This window comes from Musa acuminata, chromosome BXJ2-2, assembly GCF_036884655.1.
Source record: "Musa acuminata AAA Group cultivar baxijiao chromosome BXJ2-2, Cavendish_Baxijiao_AAA, whole genome shotgun sequence".
Lineage (NCBI taxonomy): Eukaryota > Viridiplantae > Streptophyta > Magnoliopsida > Zingiberales > Musaceae > Musa > Musa acuminata.
In genome coordinates this window covers 34092841-34113651 of record NC_088339.1, presented here as the reverse complement: position 1 = coordinate 34113651, position 20811 = coordinate 34092841, and the positions used below count along the sequence as shown (strand labels likewise).

Genomic DNA, 20811 nt, shown 5'->3' with positions numbered 1-20811 from the left:
TAGTAGTCTTGTTCTGTTTATCCCTTTTTTTTCCTTCTTCTCGTTTCTCAATACTGACTAGTATACCGATGTGCCATGTCTCACCATGCTGTATACCAATCCGGCAGTATAGATTCAGGAATTGAAATTTTAAAACATGGTTTGGAGTAGTGACCACAGAGTATACTGGAATATCAGTTTACAACCTCTAAGATTTTTAGGAAAAAGAAAAAAAATTGTGTTGATCAGAGATTCAGTTGAAGTTTATTGAATCCTAGCATATAGTAAACATATGCTGTTGAGACCCTACAGACCTCAAACAAATGGATCCAGGTGGATTTGGATTCAACAAGAACAAGGACCATCAAACTCATACCACCCTTGCTATCAGACCAAAAACAAAAACACAAAGATCAAACCAACACAAATTTCATGTATTATAACCCGCTTGAGGATTTATGTATCAATTGAAATTTTCTGGCACTCACCATACTTGGTCTTAGCTTAGCATATGAGGAAGAGAGGAGGCATTAAACATCTGGTAAATCATGTTTGGTTGGATGCAGTTAGAACGGATTCTATCTGGTGAAGTATCATGTACAAGAAAGCAAGTGATAAGCATCAGTTTCCTTGAGATCTACCTCAAGGATCAAGTCACTCTCTGGAGGCATAGGAATTGAGTGCATCATATATGGAATAATGCAATCAAGGACACACTACTCGATTTCCATCAATAACTAGAAAGAATAATGCTGGACATTTCCGGAAGATTGCACTCTTGGCCACTCTTTTTTTTTTTTAAAACAAAATCTGAAAAAAGATCATTAAATGGATATTTCCACCCACAAGTTTATGCCTGGTTTCCACAAAATAAACTCCTGCTCCTCCCTCAGCTATTTATGATCCATTTGCCACTTTTACTATGTCCTTCAACTAAAACCAGTTTGCTAAGATTTTGCTGCAAATCTTTATTAGAACAAGGGAGCAATTCACCTTTGTTATCGAATCCCCGACCATTTCGAAGGAAGATTTTTTACAATCAAGTGGATTTTAGTTTCATCAAAAGTCAATAGTGAGATTCATCTCATAATGAGATACTGAACACATTTGATGATCCACAATTCTGTGGAGGACGATCTTCTTAGTGTTTACTAAATGCATTTACTAGTGATTGTTTTTTGTTCTTTCGCAGGGAGTTGTAACCACTCTCTTGGCAAATCAAAGTAGATGATCAAACATATGTGGGTATCACTTGAAACAGAAGCAGGTAAAGATTTAGTACATGATATATGGGATAACGCAGCTTAAGAACAAATGGTTATTTTGCAGTATCGAATGGGAAAACAAGTTGCCATCATCAAGGATTATTAGTCAACGCAATATCTTGAGTGGGAGTGATGTTTGTTGATAGGCTTGTCTTCCTCAATTTAGATTAGAAGATCACCAATTCCATTTCCTCCCCCCCCTATATGACTATCTACTACTTTTGACTCCTCCAGCTACACATGATCCTTTTGTTTCTCACACTTAATAAAACCTTTACATGACATGTGCCTTGATGTTAAAGATTTAGAAGAGATTTCCTCCTTGTATTCCAAATGATGGCAACCATGTGAAACTTATCAAAATTCCATGATTCATAGTGACTTTGTATCTCACTCTCACATTTTCTACCTAAAAGGCCATAAATTAACCTAATGTGATCAACAAAGCAAGTTCATGGCACAAGGACCACCACAGTTAACTAAAGATCTTAGCATAAATCTTTTAGAATCTTACTTTAAAGCTCTCCTAATTGTTTAGCAACTGGGCTAATCATTGAGAATTATTGACAACAACAAGTGGCTACTTGTCGAATATATTACTTGAATCAAAAGATTCGGTGAGGATTCACCAGCCAACTAATCTTGACCCTGGTTGTCCTGTGATCAACCCTTTGAATTAAGGACAAGTTTCTTATGAACATAGTAATCATTCAAAGAGAAGGAATGGTTCCAATGAATCTGAAGGTTTCTTTTTCCTCCTATTTCCACACAAGAAGTTGTCTTTTACCAACCAATCCCCACCATCAACCGCCTTGTGCTCTACGACAAGTTGGCATATACAAAACAAAGTTGAGGTCAACTTCGTTCTCCATGATACCTTCACATGGAAAGATTTGCCCTTCCAACACTCGTACTGTTCCATTTGTTTCCTTCAAGTGAAGGGAATTCCAAATCCTTGAGGTCTTCAATTACTAGTCAGTTCTAGCGTCCGTAAGAAGGCATGACTTGTTTGGTATAATCAAATCCTCATCAAACACATGCTCTTTTGTAGTTTTGAACTCCAAAGAGGCTGACTAAATACTTTAGTTTGAATGATCATCTTCAGTGACTAAAGTGAAAGTTAGGTCTCAGTAAAAATTAATTCTTGGTAGACAGGCCTTTGATTAGAATAGGTAATATCGGTCACTTTGCACAGAAGATGAAGAAAAGTAGAACTTAGCAAGAGTTACTTTCTTCAAAGAAGATTAATCATCTTCTAGATGGATAACAATATGAAATTCCTCATTCAAGATACAGCTATATTTCTTTTCCTTTTAACCTGCAAAGAAATATACCTAGGCCTCCATTTTATCTAGAGCTGTTAATGAGTGACAAAGAATCAAAATTAGGAAGACTAGTGGCAATTGGTTCTCTTCCAACTTTGTCAAACCAATAATAAAACCGATATACGTTTGAATAGAATTTCTTTTTCTTACTTCAGAGAATCTATAACAATCAACAGCATATGGGGAAGATAGCAACAGAATCACAATTATTTCAGACAGCATAAGAGAAGAACACCATGAGCAGCAAAGAACACCAATTCTGCAAACAAAATTTGTATTGAATTTATCATGATAATAGGTACATGTATGTTCCTTTGATTCCTATAAGGCAACAATATGAGACAGTCTGTTAAAAAGGAAGAATCTGAAACCTAAGTCGTCAGTGACATCGAACACATTTTTTACAGTACCACGAAGAAGTATTCTAGAAAAAGAAGTAATCAAGACTTGACATCATCTGAGATTCCTGAGCCTTACGGGTGATCCTATCTGGTGTGCTCAGAGCTCAGACTGAGGCTGGGAAATGAGAATTGAGGACCCAAGCCAAGCCATGATCCGCTCTTCTCTTGCTTCACAGGATTCACCGTTTCAGGAGAGGCAGTAACGTGATATGGTGCTCTCGCACTGATCCTGAAATTTTTTTCAGAGGTTAACCGGTTAGACTTACGGACACGACACTGCAACAACAATTAATCAAGAAACATTCAGCAACATGTTTGCTTCGCTCAGCAAATCATGAAGCAAGGGTTACCTACCGATCTTTTCTCTTCTCGAGGAATCGCTGGAGCGACGCATTTCGAGCGATAGGAAGGTCTGCAGTTCAACCAAACAACAACATTAGTGAGTTGTAGATTTGCAAAGCTATTATCCAATCTCAATTTAACAACAAGGAGAGATTCATTACAAGATAGATTAGGCTGTACTGTTCTTGATAGATGGCCAGATTTCTGCACAGTTGAGCTCCCCTTGCTTGCTAGCTGCAACAGATCCTTGGCTTTCTTAGCTGGAAAATTTTCGAACACCATCACCTTCCCTCCATAGAAGATTGTGAGTTGGTTCCTCTCTTGTTCACTGCAGTACAAGCAGCCATATAAACAATCAGAACACCCTCAAACTTCTCATTACAGACGAGCACCAAGTTTAGTTAAGAGCATGGGATGAAATAACGGACAACGAACAGAAACATGGATCAAACCATTGTTCTCTATCATCTAAAACCATAGCATTTCTAAGCTTTATATGCATATGGGAAAAGATTAGATTTTTCTTCGAAAATTGAAGGATAATTTGAGTTGTTTGGATGAAGAGGTGGTACCTGGCATCTTCGGCCACAGCCGCGAGAGAGGGGACGAAGCCAGCCCGCTGTGGAAACAGCTCCATGACGTTTCCGGCGGAGGAAACGTCTTCCTCCTTCTCGCCGTCCGCTCCCGGCAACAGGCTCATGGTGGTCGGCGGCGGCCGAAACGCTTGCGATTTGCCTAAAAGATGGACCGAAGCGAGTCAGTCGAACAGTGGCTTGCAATCTGGATCCCTAAAGAAAAGAAAGCTCCGATCTTTTGGAATATATCTCCCGAAAACCAAGGTTTCGGAGATGATTCAAGAAAACCAAGACGAACTAGTTCATCCACTCCCCAAACATTCGAAATCGAAACAACTTTCGCGTCGAAACCCCATCAAGCTCTCACCTTTGGCGGCGTATTCGGGTCGTTGGCCCATCTCGATCCCTAACTCGGCGACGCTCCCCTTCTCCTTGATGTAACGGCTGAGGAGGCTACAGGTGACGGCGAAGTTGTTCTTCCCCTGCTTCCGCGCCGCCATCTCCATCGTCTCTTTCCCACTCACCGGCTATCGGATGGCTCGATCCAAAAAGCTTCGCTTCGCCTCCCGAGAACAAGCTCCAATGCACCGATCTCCTCTCCACCTCTCTTCCGCTCGAGCCACCGGTTCTCGACAGCGCTTCTCTTGCCTCCCCGATCGCCTTATGTCTCGTCGTCTATGTATAGGATAGTTATAGAACACGTGACGATAAAACAAAACGCAGGTGAGGAAATAATTTATTTATCGCGTAATTCAAAATAAATATACGTAAATTATCTAAATACTAACATAAATTAAGGATTCAACCAATACATATTTTTTCCCTTAGGACGGAGTGGGCGAGGGTGGGTGGACCGAGTCCAAGAAGATATACGTAAATGTTCTAATGCATGTGCTTTGACTAATGGGGTTGACCTGTTCAATGTTGGGGTTTGGTTCTGGCAAACAAAACGTGGAAAATGTTGGGGGATTTGGGACGGCGACGACAAATGGAGGGAGGGAGGACGTCGATCGTGTCGCGCCACGGATCATCGATCGTGGCGGCTTAGCAGAGAGTTGTTGGAATCACGTTTGAATTAAAAATTGTGCATACGATTATTTCATAGCTCAACATAAAATAAAGAGTTGAAATATTGTCTGTATAGTAAATGTGATAATAAGACTACACCTTCTTCTAAATGTCGGCTAAAACATGAGATTTCTTGGATCAAAGATTCGAGATGTCACGGAAAGCATCCTTCTCCATGTTAGCGTTGTGTTGATCATTCACGAGGACTCCGTTCTCTTCCTGTTTGACAATGAGCACGGAATCAGATGATAGCATGAGCCGACAAGTATAAAGATGATATATGTAGTTGAATTGGAAGAAATTATTTACACTCTTTTTATCTATTTTCGATTGCTAAACTTATTTCAATCCATGAGTTGCAAAATTATAAGACGACAAGCAGCAAAGAGAAGAAGCATATAAAATTTTCAGGTTTTCGATGAGTCATGATAATAATTCTGCATACCTAAATTTCAATTTTTTCAGAAGGAATGAAGAAAAGGGGCTTTCTTTACATGGCTGATCCGAAGCAAACCGCAACAAGAAACTTCATTCTCTGTCTCATGGAGCCTTTCAGATATGTGGCATCGCTTCCAGTTTCTTGAGCCTGTTAGGAGTACACAACAATGTTGTCACTGGAAGAAAAAAAAAATACTTGAGGTAGATTTTTCTTTGCAAATGATGCTGCTTCCGTTTTCAACATGTATTACGAGTATGAAATACTAGCCAAATGTATCCCAGTTATCTTCATCGTATGAGCTGGAAATGTGCCATGAAAAGAAGTCGCAAGAGATGCTCTGCACCGACTTTACTGACGCATTATGTCGAGCAAGCCCAGAATAACAAAGAATGAGCAAGAACAAGCAAGCCAAGTAGACCTGACTACAAATTGCATGAGGGTGGCAACACATGAAATTACAAGGTTAAAGCAAGCTGATATGAAGAATACAAAGGCATGTAAGAAAAATGTGAACGTTTAGTTAAAATGATAATTAGTGCAGAGGAATCTAGGAAAAAGCACTTATGAAAATATATCGATGCCTCTAGAAGCATGTATAAGAGTACAAGAGTATCCGACTACGAGGTTGCGTTAACTAGGCGATGGTACTCGCATTTCTAATCTCTGCAACTGAAACACAGGAGTTTAAGCAGTATACATCAAACCAAATGGAATCAAGTATCCAACATATTAACAGTCAGGTAAGTATCAAAAGAGATAATGATACTAGTTCGTTTATAAAGATGACATTCTCCCCATGGATCAGAGACCAAGTAGAATATCACAGTACATATCTCCTACGCTGTACGATGAATCAGTTCCTCTTAGTCAAAATGAATTACATGACATGATCGTCAATAAGATGGAATACAGAATATATTCCCTCATTTCACCCATTCGAACTAAATAATGATATAACGAATCTTCTTTTGTCACTGGACTTCCCAATCGTATTCATTGTAACACTATTGTATCAATTTTACAAAGATCCAATAGTATTCCACAAGCTCGTAACATTGGTCATGATAAACCCTAATTTATTGCTTCCTCTCCACTAATAATGTCCACTCCTTCAACTTCCTCCCAAAAAAGGGATTTTGCATAATGAGTTTTTGATATTAAACGATTCCTGCTAAAAAAATTGTGAAAATCATATCTGCAAGTGAAGTAGGCACTTCAAAAAACCAAGAATGCCGTGGAAAATGTATCAAGATTTTGAAGTGGTCTTTGGAATTCATGTGTTCTTGCTGTTGAGAATCAGGGCAAGAATAAATACTTCCATGCATTTAAGACTAACCCCACAGAGAGAATGTTTTTACCATCAATCACTGCCAAGTGAAGCTATAAGCTGTAGCATTACATGGGTCACGGAAACAAAGTTGCATTTGATCAGAGTTTGACTATCATATCGGTTGGAAATGGTATACAAGAAGTGAGGAGAAAGATAAAAAGGAACTAACATATATAAGTAATGTGATATATATTTCTCATCTGCAAAGGTCATATATACTTCTGTCACTACCTTAATACTTAAGCACTAAATGTTTAATTCAACTAATATGATACTGGTGAGTTGCAATTTAAGTATATAAATGAATAAAGCCATATAGCCACAATTTCTTGCAGGGATCCCTTTTACATAAAAACAGCTAACTCTCCTAATAGTTGCCAACTCAATATCTCACCATTCCTCAGACACCTAAAGTTGACCACATAACCAAAATTCACCCTTGAATGAATGCTGCAGAGCCTTACCACTATGTGTGCTCAAACTGAGTGGTAGAATATTCTTTGCAGCTCCATCTGAATCTGAACACCACAAATCCTGCCAGTTAAACAAGAATGGGGTGAAGCTTGCGCTTACTGACCAGATTTACACAACAAATATTGCAGAAATAAAAGAAATACATTACGGGCCATATGGTATTCACATCCTCATTAAAAGAAAACCATAATCATATGAATCAAAGAAAAAATGTCCCTAAATAGGATATTTATAATCCATAACAGGTTCCGACTCTAACCAATCAAAGTGAAGTAACAAGATCGATTGAGAGAAAACAAAGTTAATGCAAGAAAAGACAACAAAATCGGAACTTTAGACCTAAAGAATGCTCAAATTTAAGAGCTGATAGAAAATCTAGATTTTCCGCGTATTCATTACAGAAAATTTATCCAACAACACCATGTAAATATTTGCAACCATTCAGATCAACTGGCCGAAGCTTACCGTCAAGGTAGCTCGCAAGAGAGGTGGAGAGCAAGACACCTTCCTGTTCCGACGACGACATTGCGCCCCGACCCTTTCGGACCCATCGGCAGCCCGAATTCCCCTTTGCCTCACCACCCCACATCTCACGATCTCCCCATATCCTTTTGCAACCCTAGCATCGTCAAGCCTGACACACCAGCGGCAGCAGCCATCACCTCCGGCCCGACTCCGAAAACCCTGTCCGGAATGGCGACGCCTTTTTCACGTATCCAACGAATCGGAAAAAGAGTTGATTTGGCACATGACGAGGGAAGAAATATATCTTCAGATGAACGGCTGAGATTGCATTCAGACACGACGTGCGTCGTCGGATGACTTCACTGATGAACGGGGAGCTGGTGGAGGGATTTGATGACGGAGACGCAGCAGCAGCTCACGTAGCAGAAGCGTCGGAAGCGCCACGTGCTAGACGCACCGACGCCTCACCTTATCGTGCCGAGAGACAAAACACCAGGCGAAGCCCTCCGATTTGTCGACAGTTGTGAGCCCCACATTTGATTCCAATTTTATTACCTTAATGTGTGATTTGTTAGATCAGAACACAGAAGACTCGTCTAAAAGAGCTCTAAATTGTATTTAGAGGCATTTCCTTCACGGATTAATGAAGAAGGAAAAAAATTAAGTTATAAATTGACAACATATATATATATACATATATATACATATATATATACATACATACATATATATATACATATATATATATATACATATATATATACATATATATATATATACATATATATATATATATATATATAGATAACATAAGAATATTAGAATTATAAATAACAAAAATGGGTCGTCAAAGTTTGCGTGGGTGCAGATAGATTTCTTCTACAGCTCTCCACTCCACTCCACTCCACTGTCTGAGAAGATCACAATTGCTGACAATTTCTCGGGCAAGCACAGCTGACAAGCTCAAGAATTATTGCATCTCAAATTACATGTGCACAAGAGAAAGATGATTGAGCCATTCATCAAAATGCTTTATAACATCTGCATGACAATTTCCTTTTCTTTTACTATTAACACTCAAAAGCATAAATTCACAGCAAAAATGCAGCGTTTCTCCTCTGCTAAAACCCTTCTGGTTCGCTTCTCTGCTCCACGGTCAGTCTGGGACTCCCAAGCAATTGGCATACCTTCAGTGGCTTCTTCATAAACATCAACACTATCAGAGAGAGAGAGAGAGAGAGAGAGAGCCGCCTTCGATCATACCGACATTCAATGCCATATTGGTTTCTAGATCTCTAGAACGATATCTGCAAGCAAGAACAGTTTCACATCAGTGGCCATCAAAACATGGTATTACCATTGTAATGCAAGAATTGATCGTCTTACACTCGGAATCTGTCTTAACCCATCTACACTGATTTTTCCTACGGTCGTCCTCCTCCACCTTTGATGCCTGCAACTTCTCGTTGGGTTTGCTCTTCAAGTAGCTTCTCATTGATGTTGGAGCAGAGCTCTTCTTGGTAAGAATTGCCTTGAGAATCTGTCATCCAAGGTTCGCACGAAGGCTTCACGTAGATGACAAATCTCCACGAGGAAGAAAGCAAACAAGAATTTGCCATACCTTCTCGATCCTTGGCTCAGGAATGGGGTCTTTGAAGCTTGGAGGTGACTCGAAGCCACTCCGACAGACACATATCTTCTTCAGAAGAAATGAGAGTGATTTCTTCTTGATGGCATTGCGGTTGCCCTGTAATGCATCCTTCACTTTGCTCAGTATGATCTTGGTGTAGGGGGAGAGATCGCCATTGTTGTCGAGCTTCAAGCTGGTGGTCCTGTCGACCTCCAAGCTCGACGGGCAATTGAGAAACCTGTTCAGTGGCAGATTAGCTCTACCTTCTTCTTCTTCTTCTTCAGCGATCTCGGATCCGCTGGTGCTACACTTTGGCTTTCGGCTCAGCAGCTTTGCTAGCTCTTTCTGCAGTGTGTTCACTTCTTCTGCCGTGAAATCAAGCAAGTCTTCTGAAGCATCCAAGTTTTCTGCGATTTGTGGGTCTTGTTTCATGTCGTTGATGCCGAATGTTCCGATTGCCAACAGGGCCTGCGGCCACTCGCTGTGTTCATTTCCAGGAGCCGAAGCACCTGATGAATAGTGTATCAATCAGCAGATCATTCTACACGATGCCGACGGAAGACAGATGACACAGATCAAAGCAAGAATGGGAAGCTCACTCACGAGAAGCAGAACACTTCTTCTCTGGTCTCCCATTGAACTTGTTTTGCACCCAACTCAAGATCTAAAGCCAACACAAGCCACAAACTCCGTCAAAATGTTGATGACAATGAGAGATAGAGAACGAGAGAGAAGAGGCTTTATTCCTTACCCTCATGTTTCAGATCCTAACAAAGAGGCAGAGAGAGAGAAAGAGAGAGAGCGCGCTTGCTTGCTTGCTTGCTGAGAGTGTCTACAATCTTCTCATTCCTTTCTGCACTACAGAGAGCACTTGGAAGAGACAGAGAGAGAAGCCAAGCGACTACCTGGAACTTCCTTCAACAAATGGGATCGATGGAGGGGTTATATAGACGGTGAGCAAAGTGCCACAGAATGCCATGGCCATATTGTATCGGTCTAAGGTCACTGCTGACGATTCACCAACCCTTCTCAGCCTCTACGCTCCACAAATATCCTCTCTCGACTGAGCAGTGAGCGCTCCCCATGCATGGATTACGATCATGAGACGAATGCAAGGTTCGCTTTTCCGTGCCGAGTTTGCTGACAGAAGCCTTGTGCGGTTGCATACATTTCGGCGAGCACATGGTTCTGTCCTTGAAGAGAGAAGGGTTGGGATCAGATCTTGATGGCCAAAGAAGCAATCCCTCTCGAAAGAGCTTGGGGGCATGCACATCTGAGCTTTCAGGAGCAGCTTTGCTGCCTCCCATCACATCGTATGGCAACTGGCACTGCACGACAGAGGTGGCGAGGGGTAGAACCCAGCCACCCTACAGCGGCGTAGGGACATGGAAGCGTGCTTGTGCTTGGAAAGCTAACAACATCATCTTGCAGCCATAATAAGGCAAGCAGTTGGATTCCTTCTACTGTTGGGGCTACGATGGAGATGACATGGCACAGGTAACAGTGGCCATCAGGTCAGCTTGGGATACGTTTCAGTCCAACACACAGCACATTTAGCATATCAATGCAACAATGCATGCCAAATGAAGGGGATGGGTGAGAGAGACAGTATAGACAATGCAAATTTGTACCATGCAATTCAATTTATTTCATCTCAGCTATCATATCAATTCAAGCTTCCATACCTGACTTCATATGGATCTCATTGCATCTCAAATATAATGAGTTAAATATAAACCACTTTTCTTCCCATCTTTCAAGTTTCAGGATATTTTTATTTTTGAAGTATGTCTTTTCAAATCTCAATGCCATGAATTGAATTTGTTTATTTATGCTGCATTGAAAGATGTGTGACAAAGTTTAATCTCTCACATGAAGGTTATGAGCTTTATTTGTGCATGCATACCATTGAATCTTCTTCACAGTTGATCTTGAGAATCCATGTTAGGTTTAAGCTTTACCAATTCCAATTCCAATTCCAATTCCACTGCAATGAATGAGTTCATCTCAAGTGCTTTTTGCATCAGAAACAAAGAACAATAGGCAAGTTGTGATCCACACATGCAAATTTGATATCTTTATATATATATCAGATAATTCCAAACCCATGAGACTTGCAGTCAAAGATTGGTTGTGGGTAACTGAGAACACCATCTTTCTACTTCTTCTTCTTCTTTGCTTTGCCGCAGCAGAAGAATCAATCATCTGATCGCAGTGCAGATGAAATCAAAGAAGGCAGTGGGAGATAAGAAGATCGCAAGCAAGTCACAGATCCCAAAGCCTCATCGGTTCCAGCATTCCAGCTGGGAGTGAGCGGCGCCACCAAAGCCTTCTTTCTCCTTCTCCCAGAGTGCACAGAGCAAGTGTCACGACAAGGTGGCGATGGCAGGATCTTGTGCTTGTCGGACCGACGCGTGTGTCGAACGGAGTTGACCCACTCAAACCATCATTCGCACCACATCACGCAGCTCCAAATCCAGATCTCCGTGGACTTAACCCATCCCCTGGAAACAGTCCCCGAGATCAGATGGACCTCTGCGTTCGTTCCCCTATGTCGTCTCCTCGTCGCTCACCATGATGCTACTGCCACTAAACTATCCTGCACTGTGTCGTTCTCCATTCCTCCACGTACGTCCACAACCCTCGATGTCATACATTAAGCACGCTGCAGGTCAAAGGAGAAGCTTGGGCCACCACTTTCCCCATATGATAATTGCTTGCAATGGTGGTGATCGCTGGGGTTTTGCCCTTTTACAGAAGATTGACTCTTGAACAGATTCAACGCAAAGGAAATAGCATAGGAAACAAGTTGCAACTCTTCATAATAGAAACAGGAGAGAGAGAGAGAGAGAGGGGGGCGAAGATGTTGATGGAAGCAAGGTATGATTTCTAGGTGAAGGAGATGAACAGCTCTGCCATGTGGTCCATGAACGCTTCTCCCTAGTGTTGAACTCTCGAGATACAGATAAAATGGCAATGAGAGGACTTGTGAGGAAGTGGGTAGAGACACCTCAGGCAAGGAAACTAAAGTAGAGATGCCTTGCGATAGATCACAGATTGTTGACGGCACCAATGCACCTCGAGACAGTAAAACAATGGCTCCCACTGTGGGTGGGATGAGATCCACTATACACAAAAAAAAGATCTCTCCTCAATTCCACATTTGCATCCTCCGTAGGAAGGTGTGCCATGGCCTGTACCACAGGCTTGGAGAACACATATTCTAGCATTTCATACTGCATATGATCTGAAACAGAGCTCAACGATGAATGATGATAAAGCATGCAAATTGCTCTTGGGAAAAGAAGACTTTTCATCGAATCGGAAAGAACTTTAACAGAGGATTGGAAGAACTACGAGGCTCATCCATGCTACAAAAGAACAGAGAACCCAGTGGAGGTTCCACCAAAAGAAGAAGAGCTCCCAGTTAAATTGTTCTTGCACGTTGATGAGATAAAAGTCGAATCACTTATCTTCGGGTTCGCAGCCCTCGACTGTTTTGACCGCATTGTTCAACATCAAATGTGAAGAAAATGTCGTGGTCAGATGAAGCTAAGCAGCAGCATGGGACAAAGTCAACTGATCAAGATTCAGCAAGAAAGTCAAAGCATGAATGAAACCATCAACTGCCTCATTGAAAGGGCAACTATTCTCCCAGATGCTGGAATGATTCAGGACAGTGAGCCAACTTGATTGGGTATCTTATGATCACTTTTGGTCAACAGGTGCTTGTTCAGAAAGCAGCAGATCACTTTTGATAACCATGTGGACAACTGTGTTCATGCTCAGGTTCCTAACAAAGCTAATTCTACGACTCCGGAAGACTTCAAAGCAGTGCAGTCACAAGCAGATTCATGCACACATCAAAATCTACAACCAGCCTCTTATCACTTTCAGATGAGTAGTCAACTTGGAAGAACTCTTTTTCTTCCTGTCCTCGATCTTGCTGTGCACACGCATTGTACAAGAGGACCACAAACTTCAACATCTGCTGTCAACAACTTGTATGATACGAAATCAGTTAATTCCCACATGTAAGTTGTAAATGTTAAGATCAAGCATTGAATTACTAATCAGCAACTACTGATTTGGAATCTCAAGAATAATAATATAAAGATTTGACCTCTAACAAGAAAAAGGGTTTGCCACCATTTTCTTTTTTCTTTTTCATCACCATTGCTTACACCACATTGCAAATAACATGCAGTTGAAAGTGTTTCAGTAATGGCACCCTAATCTTTTTCCTGATCCACAAAAGTGAGACATAAATTTATTCCGTTCATATGCAGTGTTATATGCACAAATGTAAGAGAATCATATTTAGAGAAACAACATGATCTTCTCACAAAAAATAATTCCCCCTGGAATCAAATAATTCCATAGAATGGCTAACAAAACGTGTCCGGAAAGCCACCATTGTTAATGTTACAATGCTAGACACTTTTTTTTTTCATTTTCTATAATTCACGATCCTCTTCTATACTTTTTTTTTTTTCTCATTTTGTGTCAGTATATCACAACACGGAGCAGACCGGGCTGAGGCTGGGTGAAGCGAAGGCCTTCCTCCACCAGGTACTGCTCGATTGCCACAGGAAGCCTGGCAGGTGTACGTGAGCCCTTGGTGTGGTGACCAGTCCCGACGCATATCAGGGCGTGCAGTTGCTGCCCAGCAGCCCTTGCCGTGTTCCTCATGGCTCTCAGTTCACGATGTAGAACATGTATGGCTTCACCGACATGAAGGCCATGCAGATCGATAAGATGATCCTGCCCGCGGCTGCAGCCAAGGACCTCAGAAGATGGGTTCCTGAAAGATACGTAGGAAATCCAACAAATGTTGTTATGTGATCTGTGGTCTAAAACACAAACACAACCACAACTTGTTATAGAGGACAATATTACTTCAACAAGCTGACCAACATCTCTAAGCTCTTCAATGGAAGCCCCAGAAGGCCAGTAGAAAATAAACCTTACAAGGACACGCTTATTTCACAAATGCAATTCTGTTAACTTTTAGGTAACGACAGCTCTAAATATGATACAGATATATTCCAATAACATGATGACTGAAGAAAGATACTTCAGTCAACTTCAATTGTTCCTCTGGTAAAAGTTGTACAAGTGATGCTTTTGTTTATCCATATACGAAGGCTGTAAATTTACATTGGGATATTCAAAATTCTCAAATTCGATTAGTTATATGAATGAGAGTCTCATTTGGTGGCAGCAGCAGAACTATTGGCTGAAGTACAGAACAGAAATGGTGACTCTAATTACTTCACAACCTTTAAAAACAAAACATATGTTTACACAGTTAAAAGAGTGTACTTAGTATATCAAAAGAAACACAAACTACTACTGCTGTTATAATTAGGCAAAAAAAATGATAAGATTAGGGACCAAATGACAGGCGTACACTACAGAGTGATGACTGACCAACCTTCTCTGGTAAATTGTTTCTTTAGCTTTTTCATGAGCTGCTTTCATCTGCATGTTGTACAACTGACCCTTCAAACTCAGTTCCTTTGCTAGAGCCTTGTTGCCAATGAGGTATGCTTGTCTTGCCTGTCAACCATTTGTGACTTATGGTCTCAACAACACAGCTCAAATTTCCAATTCAATCCATGTAACAAAACAAAAGTGAGTAAACTTAAGAATACATAACTACTACACACATAATCCAACAGTATTGCCACACTACAAGAGGCACAACAGGAAACACTAAGACCACATAGAAACAACAAGTAAAAATGTACAATTTGATGTTAGGATGATTTCCAACAACCCTGAGAGAGTATGTGACAAATCCCCAAAGTGATCGTCTGTCCCTGAATAGCACATGTTTCAAATGTCTCCTAAGTTGTAGTACACTCACATGTTACCTGAATCTATATGAGTCCGCTTACCTCCTCAAAAAGATCATCTTAGCCCTAACATGTAAATGTTCCAACCATCTCATATGATTCTTGCACGTTATTGATTTTGATACATACTAACGATGCCCTCATGCACAATTTGCAAGTTCATGATAAGTCTACTCATATGGTGTCCTAATGTGCATAAACATCATTCTAAGGAGCACATCTACCTGTTCAAAGCATGCATTTCGAAGACGTGCAAAATCACGAGCTTCTTCTCTTGACTCTGAATATATATTTGCTGTAATCTCAGAAATGGAAACATAGATAAGGGGAAACTTTAGATAAATCCAGTAAAAATTCATGGAAATATGGTGAGCAGTAAAAGAAGATATACTAAAAATATTACCCACTGCTTCCCCAGTCTCAAGCCAAACAGGAGATGACCGAGCAGGACCTGAACCATGCCATTTATCCCCATAAACCATTTTGCTAAGACCATTATATGAAGTAGCCAACTGTTGGGAATTGCTACTTGAACCAACACCAGTATCAGCAGAGCCTTTTCTATCATACTTCCAGTGACCAGAATCCTGCAATGCTAATTTTCTAACAGTTGAAGCAAAATCAATATCACCTCTTGATGTACCAGAAGAAGATTTGTGCATATTAAAACCATGTTGAACATCTTCTCCGGTATACTTTGACAACTGATTTTGAGTGTCTGCTAATGGAAGAGCTGGAAAGTCCATCGGGCTAAAGTTTGGAGCAGCCAAGGAATTTGTGCTAAGGTTTTGGTCAGAACCAGCATCAACTTGAAGCTGCAATACAAAAAATTGAATATCAACCCTCAAACAAGTCATTATGCCAAGTGATATATAACTTAAAGACATAGCATCAGCCAAGATGGTTTTATTATTTCAAACAAATTCATCAGCAAAACTCTAGTAGTATTGCATGGTAAAATCTTTAAAAGCAAAGCAAACAACAATGAAAGCACTATCATTAACAAATACAGCACCTTATTCCATTATGGTCAGCAAATAACACAAGAAAGCAAGGGCAGTCATATACAAGTCACCTAGAAAGACCAATAGACAGATGTTCCCTACATTAATATTTTAAAAATATAGGCATCTCTCTGGATATCAATCCACTTACACTTGAGATAATACTGCTTACTAAAAAGCATTTAAAACGGTGTATATATACAGTTTTCCCATATTCTATTATGAAAGATTTATATTTGATTACTTTGTTAAAAGGGACAGACGAAGAACCACAATTTCTCATTTGTTTAAAGACCAAGAGATCCATCTAGTGAAATAAAAGATATATAATAGTTCCCATGGTGCTTAGAAGCTTCCAAAGTGATTTTCTTCTGCTTTCTGTTTCTATTTAATATATCCTAGAACATGATACTACTCACATGTATATTGACAAATACATTTTCTAATGATCAGGTTTATACTTCAGATAATACAGCCAAGCAATCTGAATATATTTCAATGTAGAAAATGGAATAAGTTCTGGTTTTCATATTATGCTTTCTGGACTTTTGAGTCAATTTAAAATATATATTGAGTTAGAGTAATATCCATAGCTACACTTGTAAACTTGAATTCCGATGACATGGTGCATTGTCAACTAGCTAGCTGACTGATTTAGGCACAGATGGTAAAACACATTATTTTAAGAATTGAACAGAACAGCTAACTATAAATCATTCGAGGAGATACTAGACATCAAAATCCTGACTGAATTCATATCTGTGATTGTTGCCTTGTGAATCATCAACTAAATGGTAATATAAAGATGGATCCAAGTTCTGATTTCTTATAATCCAAGATACATATCCTAATCAGGCACCAATTTTTGATAATTTATTTAAAAGAACAGAAGTCTGGATGGATGCACACACACCTCAAGCTGAGTCAGAATCTCAATGGTCAAGGTCAAATCATATCCATTTGCATAATAAACATCTAAAAGGCTCTGAACGGCAAAACCAGGAAATTGTGATGATAAGTATTCTATGGTATCAGTGACTGAGTTCTGAAGAAACACATTATCACCCATCAAATTCCCCATCAAATTCCCCACCAAATCAGCATTCAAATCTCCATCATAAAGTATCTTCCCATGCTGTTCACCAATGAATGATTTTCCCTTCATATTAGAAGCTGAAATCATGGAAGCAACTGATGATTGTTGTTTAGAGTTAACAGATCCAGGATATCCCATATTTCCAATATCAGTGGTAGGAGAAGAAAGATCTTGCCGCATATTCAATGTCTGGCCAGTCGCTAATGCTGAAAATTTTGATTGTTCAACACCATCATGAATTGAGAAACCTGCAAGTGTAAGGTGAGAAGGTTCATGCAACTCTTCTTCTCCAATGACTTCAAAGTCAGGAGTGATGTCATCAGGAAGCTGGTCACGCCAGTACTGGTGTATCTCATCATCTGAATTATTTGAAGTATTAGACCCTGTTTGGTCTAAGACTGCTTTTCTAGAAGACCCTGGAAGATCAAACTTTGTTGACTCTGCACTTTTGGTGACTCCATAGGTATATTTAAGGGCTGAAGGAACAAATTCGGCTGCACTAGGATTTAATGTGGTGACCCTGTTCAATGAACTCAACTTTGCAACCTTGCTGTCTGCAAGACCTTTGTTGGATAAATTCATCATAATTTGAAAATTGAAAAAATATAGTTCTGGGTTACATATAGTATTTTAATAAAAAAGCAAGCTCCATGAAGAATTATCCCACTCCTGCAAATAAGATTTATAATGACCAAAACTTAGAGTGATCCGTAGATAAGCATATTAAATATAGAAAAAATTACACAACAGTTCGATAATACAAATCAACATCTGTCTAAAGCCAACCATTTCAATTAAAACTTCTTTATGCTAGACATCACAAATTTACCACATGAAGATGTAAGTTTTATATAAATTGAGTCAAGTAGAGAAATGCTATTGAAAAAAAAAATTCAAGACTCAGATATAACCTATTAGCATTTTGACCATGACATAGTTGCCACGCTTACAAAAGCTGACTCAACCTAGAATAGCAACAACTTGTAACAATAAAAATATTGATTAAAAGGCAACATTTTTACCAATGCTACAGAAAGAAAGATAATCAGAACAAGGCACCAGAATGCTGCAGGCATCACTCAGTGCTGCTAAAAGTTTGTGTTTGTGTTTCACCAACTTTTGCTTACAATTCTTACTTTCTGATGAAAATGCAACTTAAACATAGTTCTGCAGTAGAAAATGGACTCTTGTCCTATAAAACTTGCACCTATGTCCTCTCGATTATGTGTTTTATTGTGTTCCTTATGGTTATGAGGCTGATAAGATATCAATTGTCTTTTGCAATAGATCAACATTCCTTGGTCATTGAGAAAAAAAAATTTCTTGCTCATTGAAACTTTTGAGAAAAGTCATACCATAGAGGGAAAATTTTCCCTCTGTAATTTTCTCTTATTACAGAGGGAAAATTCCCTCTGTAATTAGAGAAAATTTAGTGATGTTAAATAACTTGAAATGCTCAATCTTATCTATATAGTAGCACTGTACCTCGTAGTATGCACCTAAGATCTTTAAGATTCCAAGAATCATGGTCTACAACCTCTTTCACAATCACAAAACAATACATATATTTCACATACAGGTACCAAAACATAGTTTCCAATCCACTTTATCCATTCATCGCCAATACAAAAAAGTGGTAACAATTTGTTCACCACATATGGCACAATATGATGGAGCACGTAGCTGGAGCACGTAGCTGGATTCATTCAATTACATAATTGTGTGCGTGTAAGTAAACGATTAAGAAAGTTTTCCTCCCAGCCACTAGTGCCGCAATCCTAGATGCCTGGATTTCATTTGAGTACAATTACCAACTCTCTTTTCAACTCTAGATACACAGGAGCTAACAGCTACTAATGAGTTCACTAAAATTTTTAATGATTCTGAAAATCGGATTTAATTATCAGAACGACCTTTTTTCTTGTTAATTGTTATACTCAAGAACCAGCTCCAATAAAATCTTGACATCCAGATAAAATGTATTTCATTCAAAAGTACAGATAACCCTGTTTTACAGCATAAATTCAAATATGTTGATCCTTAGGTCTTTTCTTTCCTTGCTTTTTGTATGGTTAGGAGGGAATAGAGATCCTCATTGCCTGTGTTAAGGGAATCTTAGATCCTAAATTTATATGTATAAATTCTTCGCCTTGCTCACATGCTTTTTTTCTTTGTTTCATTACATTTTTTTAGCAAGGTATCGATATTCTTTATCCAGCAATTGCAACTGACTTTAACAAGATAAAATAAGAAAAGGTTGATGATGACAAGATTTGCTGAGATGATTAAAACGACATATTTTCTTATTTATCTGTTTATCCAAAATTGGAAATCAGACGTTGTTTAACTATAAAAATCTGTATAAGCATATTAGTGGCATGCAAAACCCAAAGTTCCCAATGTTATTGCTCTTAATCTCCTCTTTAACCGTGGAAATCTTCATATTTCATTCCACTCTCAAACTCGTATCATTCTCTAATAAACAGAAGACCATCGATTATGAACTTTGGTTGTTATGATCTTGCTAAATACGAAAGAATACTCTATTATTCCTCATGCATTTTATTTTCTTTTGTTTTTTACCATTCTACATCACCCAAAAAAGGGATATTTACAACCCACGGTCCCATCAGATCCCAGCAAATCAAAAACCACAAACCCAAACATACGCAGCAACGAATAAAATGAGGACGTCAGACCAAAATCCCCAAAATCCTCCGACACAAAACCCTAATCGAGGAAGAATACAGCACCGACAAAATTCCACGAAACCTTCCTCACAAACCACGCCAGAAAAGGCGAGATTCCAGATTCCACCGTCCAAAAAACAGATCCATGCAAGAAACCCCAATAGCATCAAAAAGTAATCAAGAAAATTTCAAGAGAAAGACCAAGAAAAAGGCTTGACGAGTCCCAACCTTTCATAAGATCGATGAGGGGATACATGGCTGGCAACCACTACTTGGAGTGAAGAGAAGCACGGCGGCAGTAACAACGGACGAGCTCCTCCTCCTTCCTCCTCTCGATTGCACCTCAACGATTCTTCCGTAGATTCGGATTGGAAGCAAGGCCTAAATATTTCGCTGGATTCTTCCCCTCTGTGATGCCTCCGCTTCGGGTTCCGCTGGCGATCTCAAGCCCTGGTCGATACCGCGTCGATTACAACCGCCGCCAAAGAGAGGAGCTCCATATCTGGAATAAAAGAGGAAGAGAAAAGCCAACAGTGACCCGTCTTCAGCTTCCTTCTTACCTCTCGATCTCGTTCGCCTCCCTTGGATCAAGCATTTCGTACGTTGACTCCTGACCTTAAACTATCGTGGGAAGCGATAGGGCGCGGTCGCCCTCTCCTAGGATCACAGCCGTCGGCTCATCTGATCACAGACCCATCAAGAAGAGGGCGTGCTTATCTCGCGATGGACGGTCAAGATCAAAGGTGTGCAGGGTTAGGAGTCGGCGTGGGTGATGCCAGGTGAATGGATGGCTGCGATCGAGATTGAGCGGCCAAGCGAAGTGAATGGGCGGCCAGGATGCGCTTAGTGGACGTGGACAGGAGAAAT

At 39.9% G+C, this 20811-nt stretch overlaps 3 protein-coding genes across 4 annotated transcripts; all 3 read right to left on the bottom strand.

The window, feature by feature from the left end:
- Positions 1-2826: 2826 nt before the first annotated feature.
- Positions 2827-7912, bottom strand: LOC135606251 (protein TIFY 10a-like). The gene is made up of 9 exons (XM_065097219.1): positions 7664-7912; positions 7189-7258; positions 5401-5541; positions 5055-5174; positions 4255-4562; positions 3885-4047; positions 3474-3640; positions 3325-3382; positions 2827-3199 (listed from the first exon to the last, which is right to left on the bottom strand). The coding sequence occupies exons 5-9, from the start codon at positions 4391-4393 to the stop codon at positions 3055-3057; spliced, it is 672 nt and encodes a 223-aa protein (XP_064953291.1). The 5' UTR covers positions 4394-4562; positions 5055-5174; positions 5401-5541; positions 7189-7258; positions 7664-7912; the 3' UTR covers positions 2827-3054.
- Positions 7913-8678: 766 nt separating this feature from the next.
- Positions 8679-10260, bottom strand: LOC103976829 (protein DEEPER ROOTING 1-like). Of its 2 annotated transcripts, XM_018822238.2 has the most exons (5): positions 10045-10260; positions 9897-9957; positions 9285-9802; positions 9050-9203; positions 8679-8970 (listed from the first exon to the last, which is right to left on the bottom strand). In XM_018822238.2, the coding sequence occupies exons 1-5, from the start codon at positions 10048-10050 to the stop codon at positions 8951-8953; spliced, it is 759 nt and encodes a 252-aa protein (XP_018677783.2). In that variant the 5' UTR covers positions 10051-10260; the 3' UTR covers positions 8679-8950. The 2 variants fall into 2 exon arrangements, with proteins under 2 accessions (XP_018677783.2, XP_064950846.1); XM_065094774.1 differs by having other exon boundaries at positions 8679-9203.
- Positions 10261-13632: 3372 nt separating this feature from the next.
- LOC135606250 (polyadenylate-binding protein-interacting protein 7-like) lies at positions 13633-20543 on the bottom strand. The gene is made up of 6 exons (XM_065097218.1): positions 20173-20543; positions 17072-17923; positions 15558-15969; positions 15379-15449; positions 14731-14855; positions 13633-14097 (listed from the first exon to the last, which is right to left on the bottom strand). Exons 2-6 carry the CDS (start codon positions 17837-17839, stop codon positions 13800-13802), a joined length of 1674 nt encoding a protein of 557 aa, XP_064953290.1. The 5' UTR covers positions 17840-17923; positions 20173-20543; the 3' UTR covers positions 13633-13799.
- Between the last annotated feature and the right edge of the window lie 268 nt (positions 20544-20811).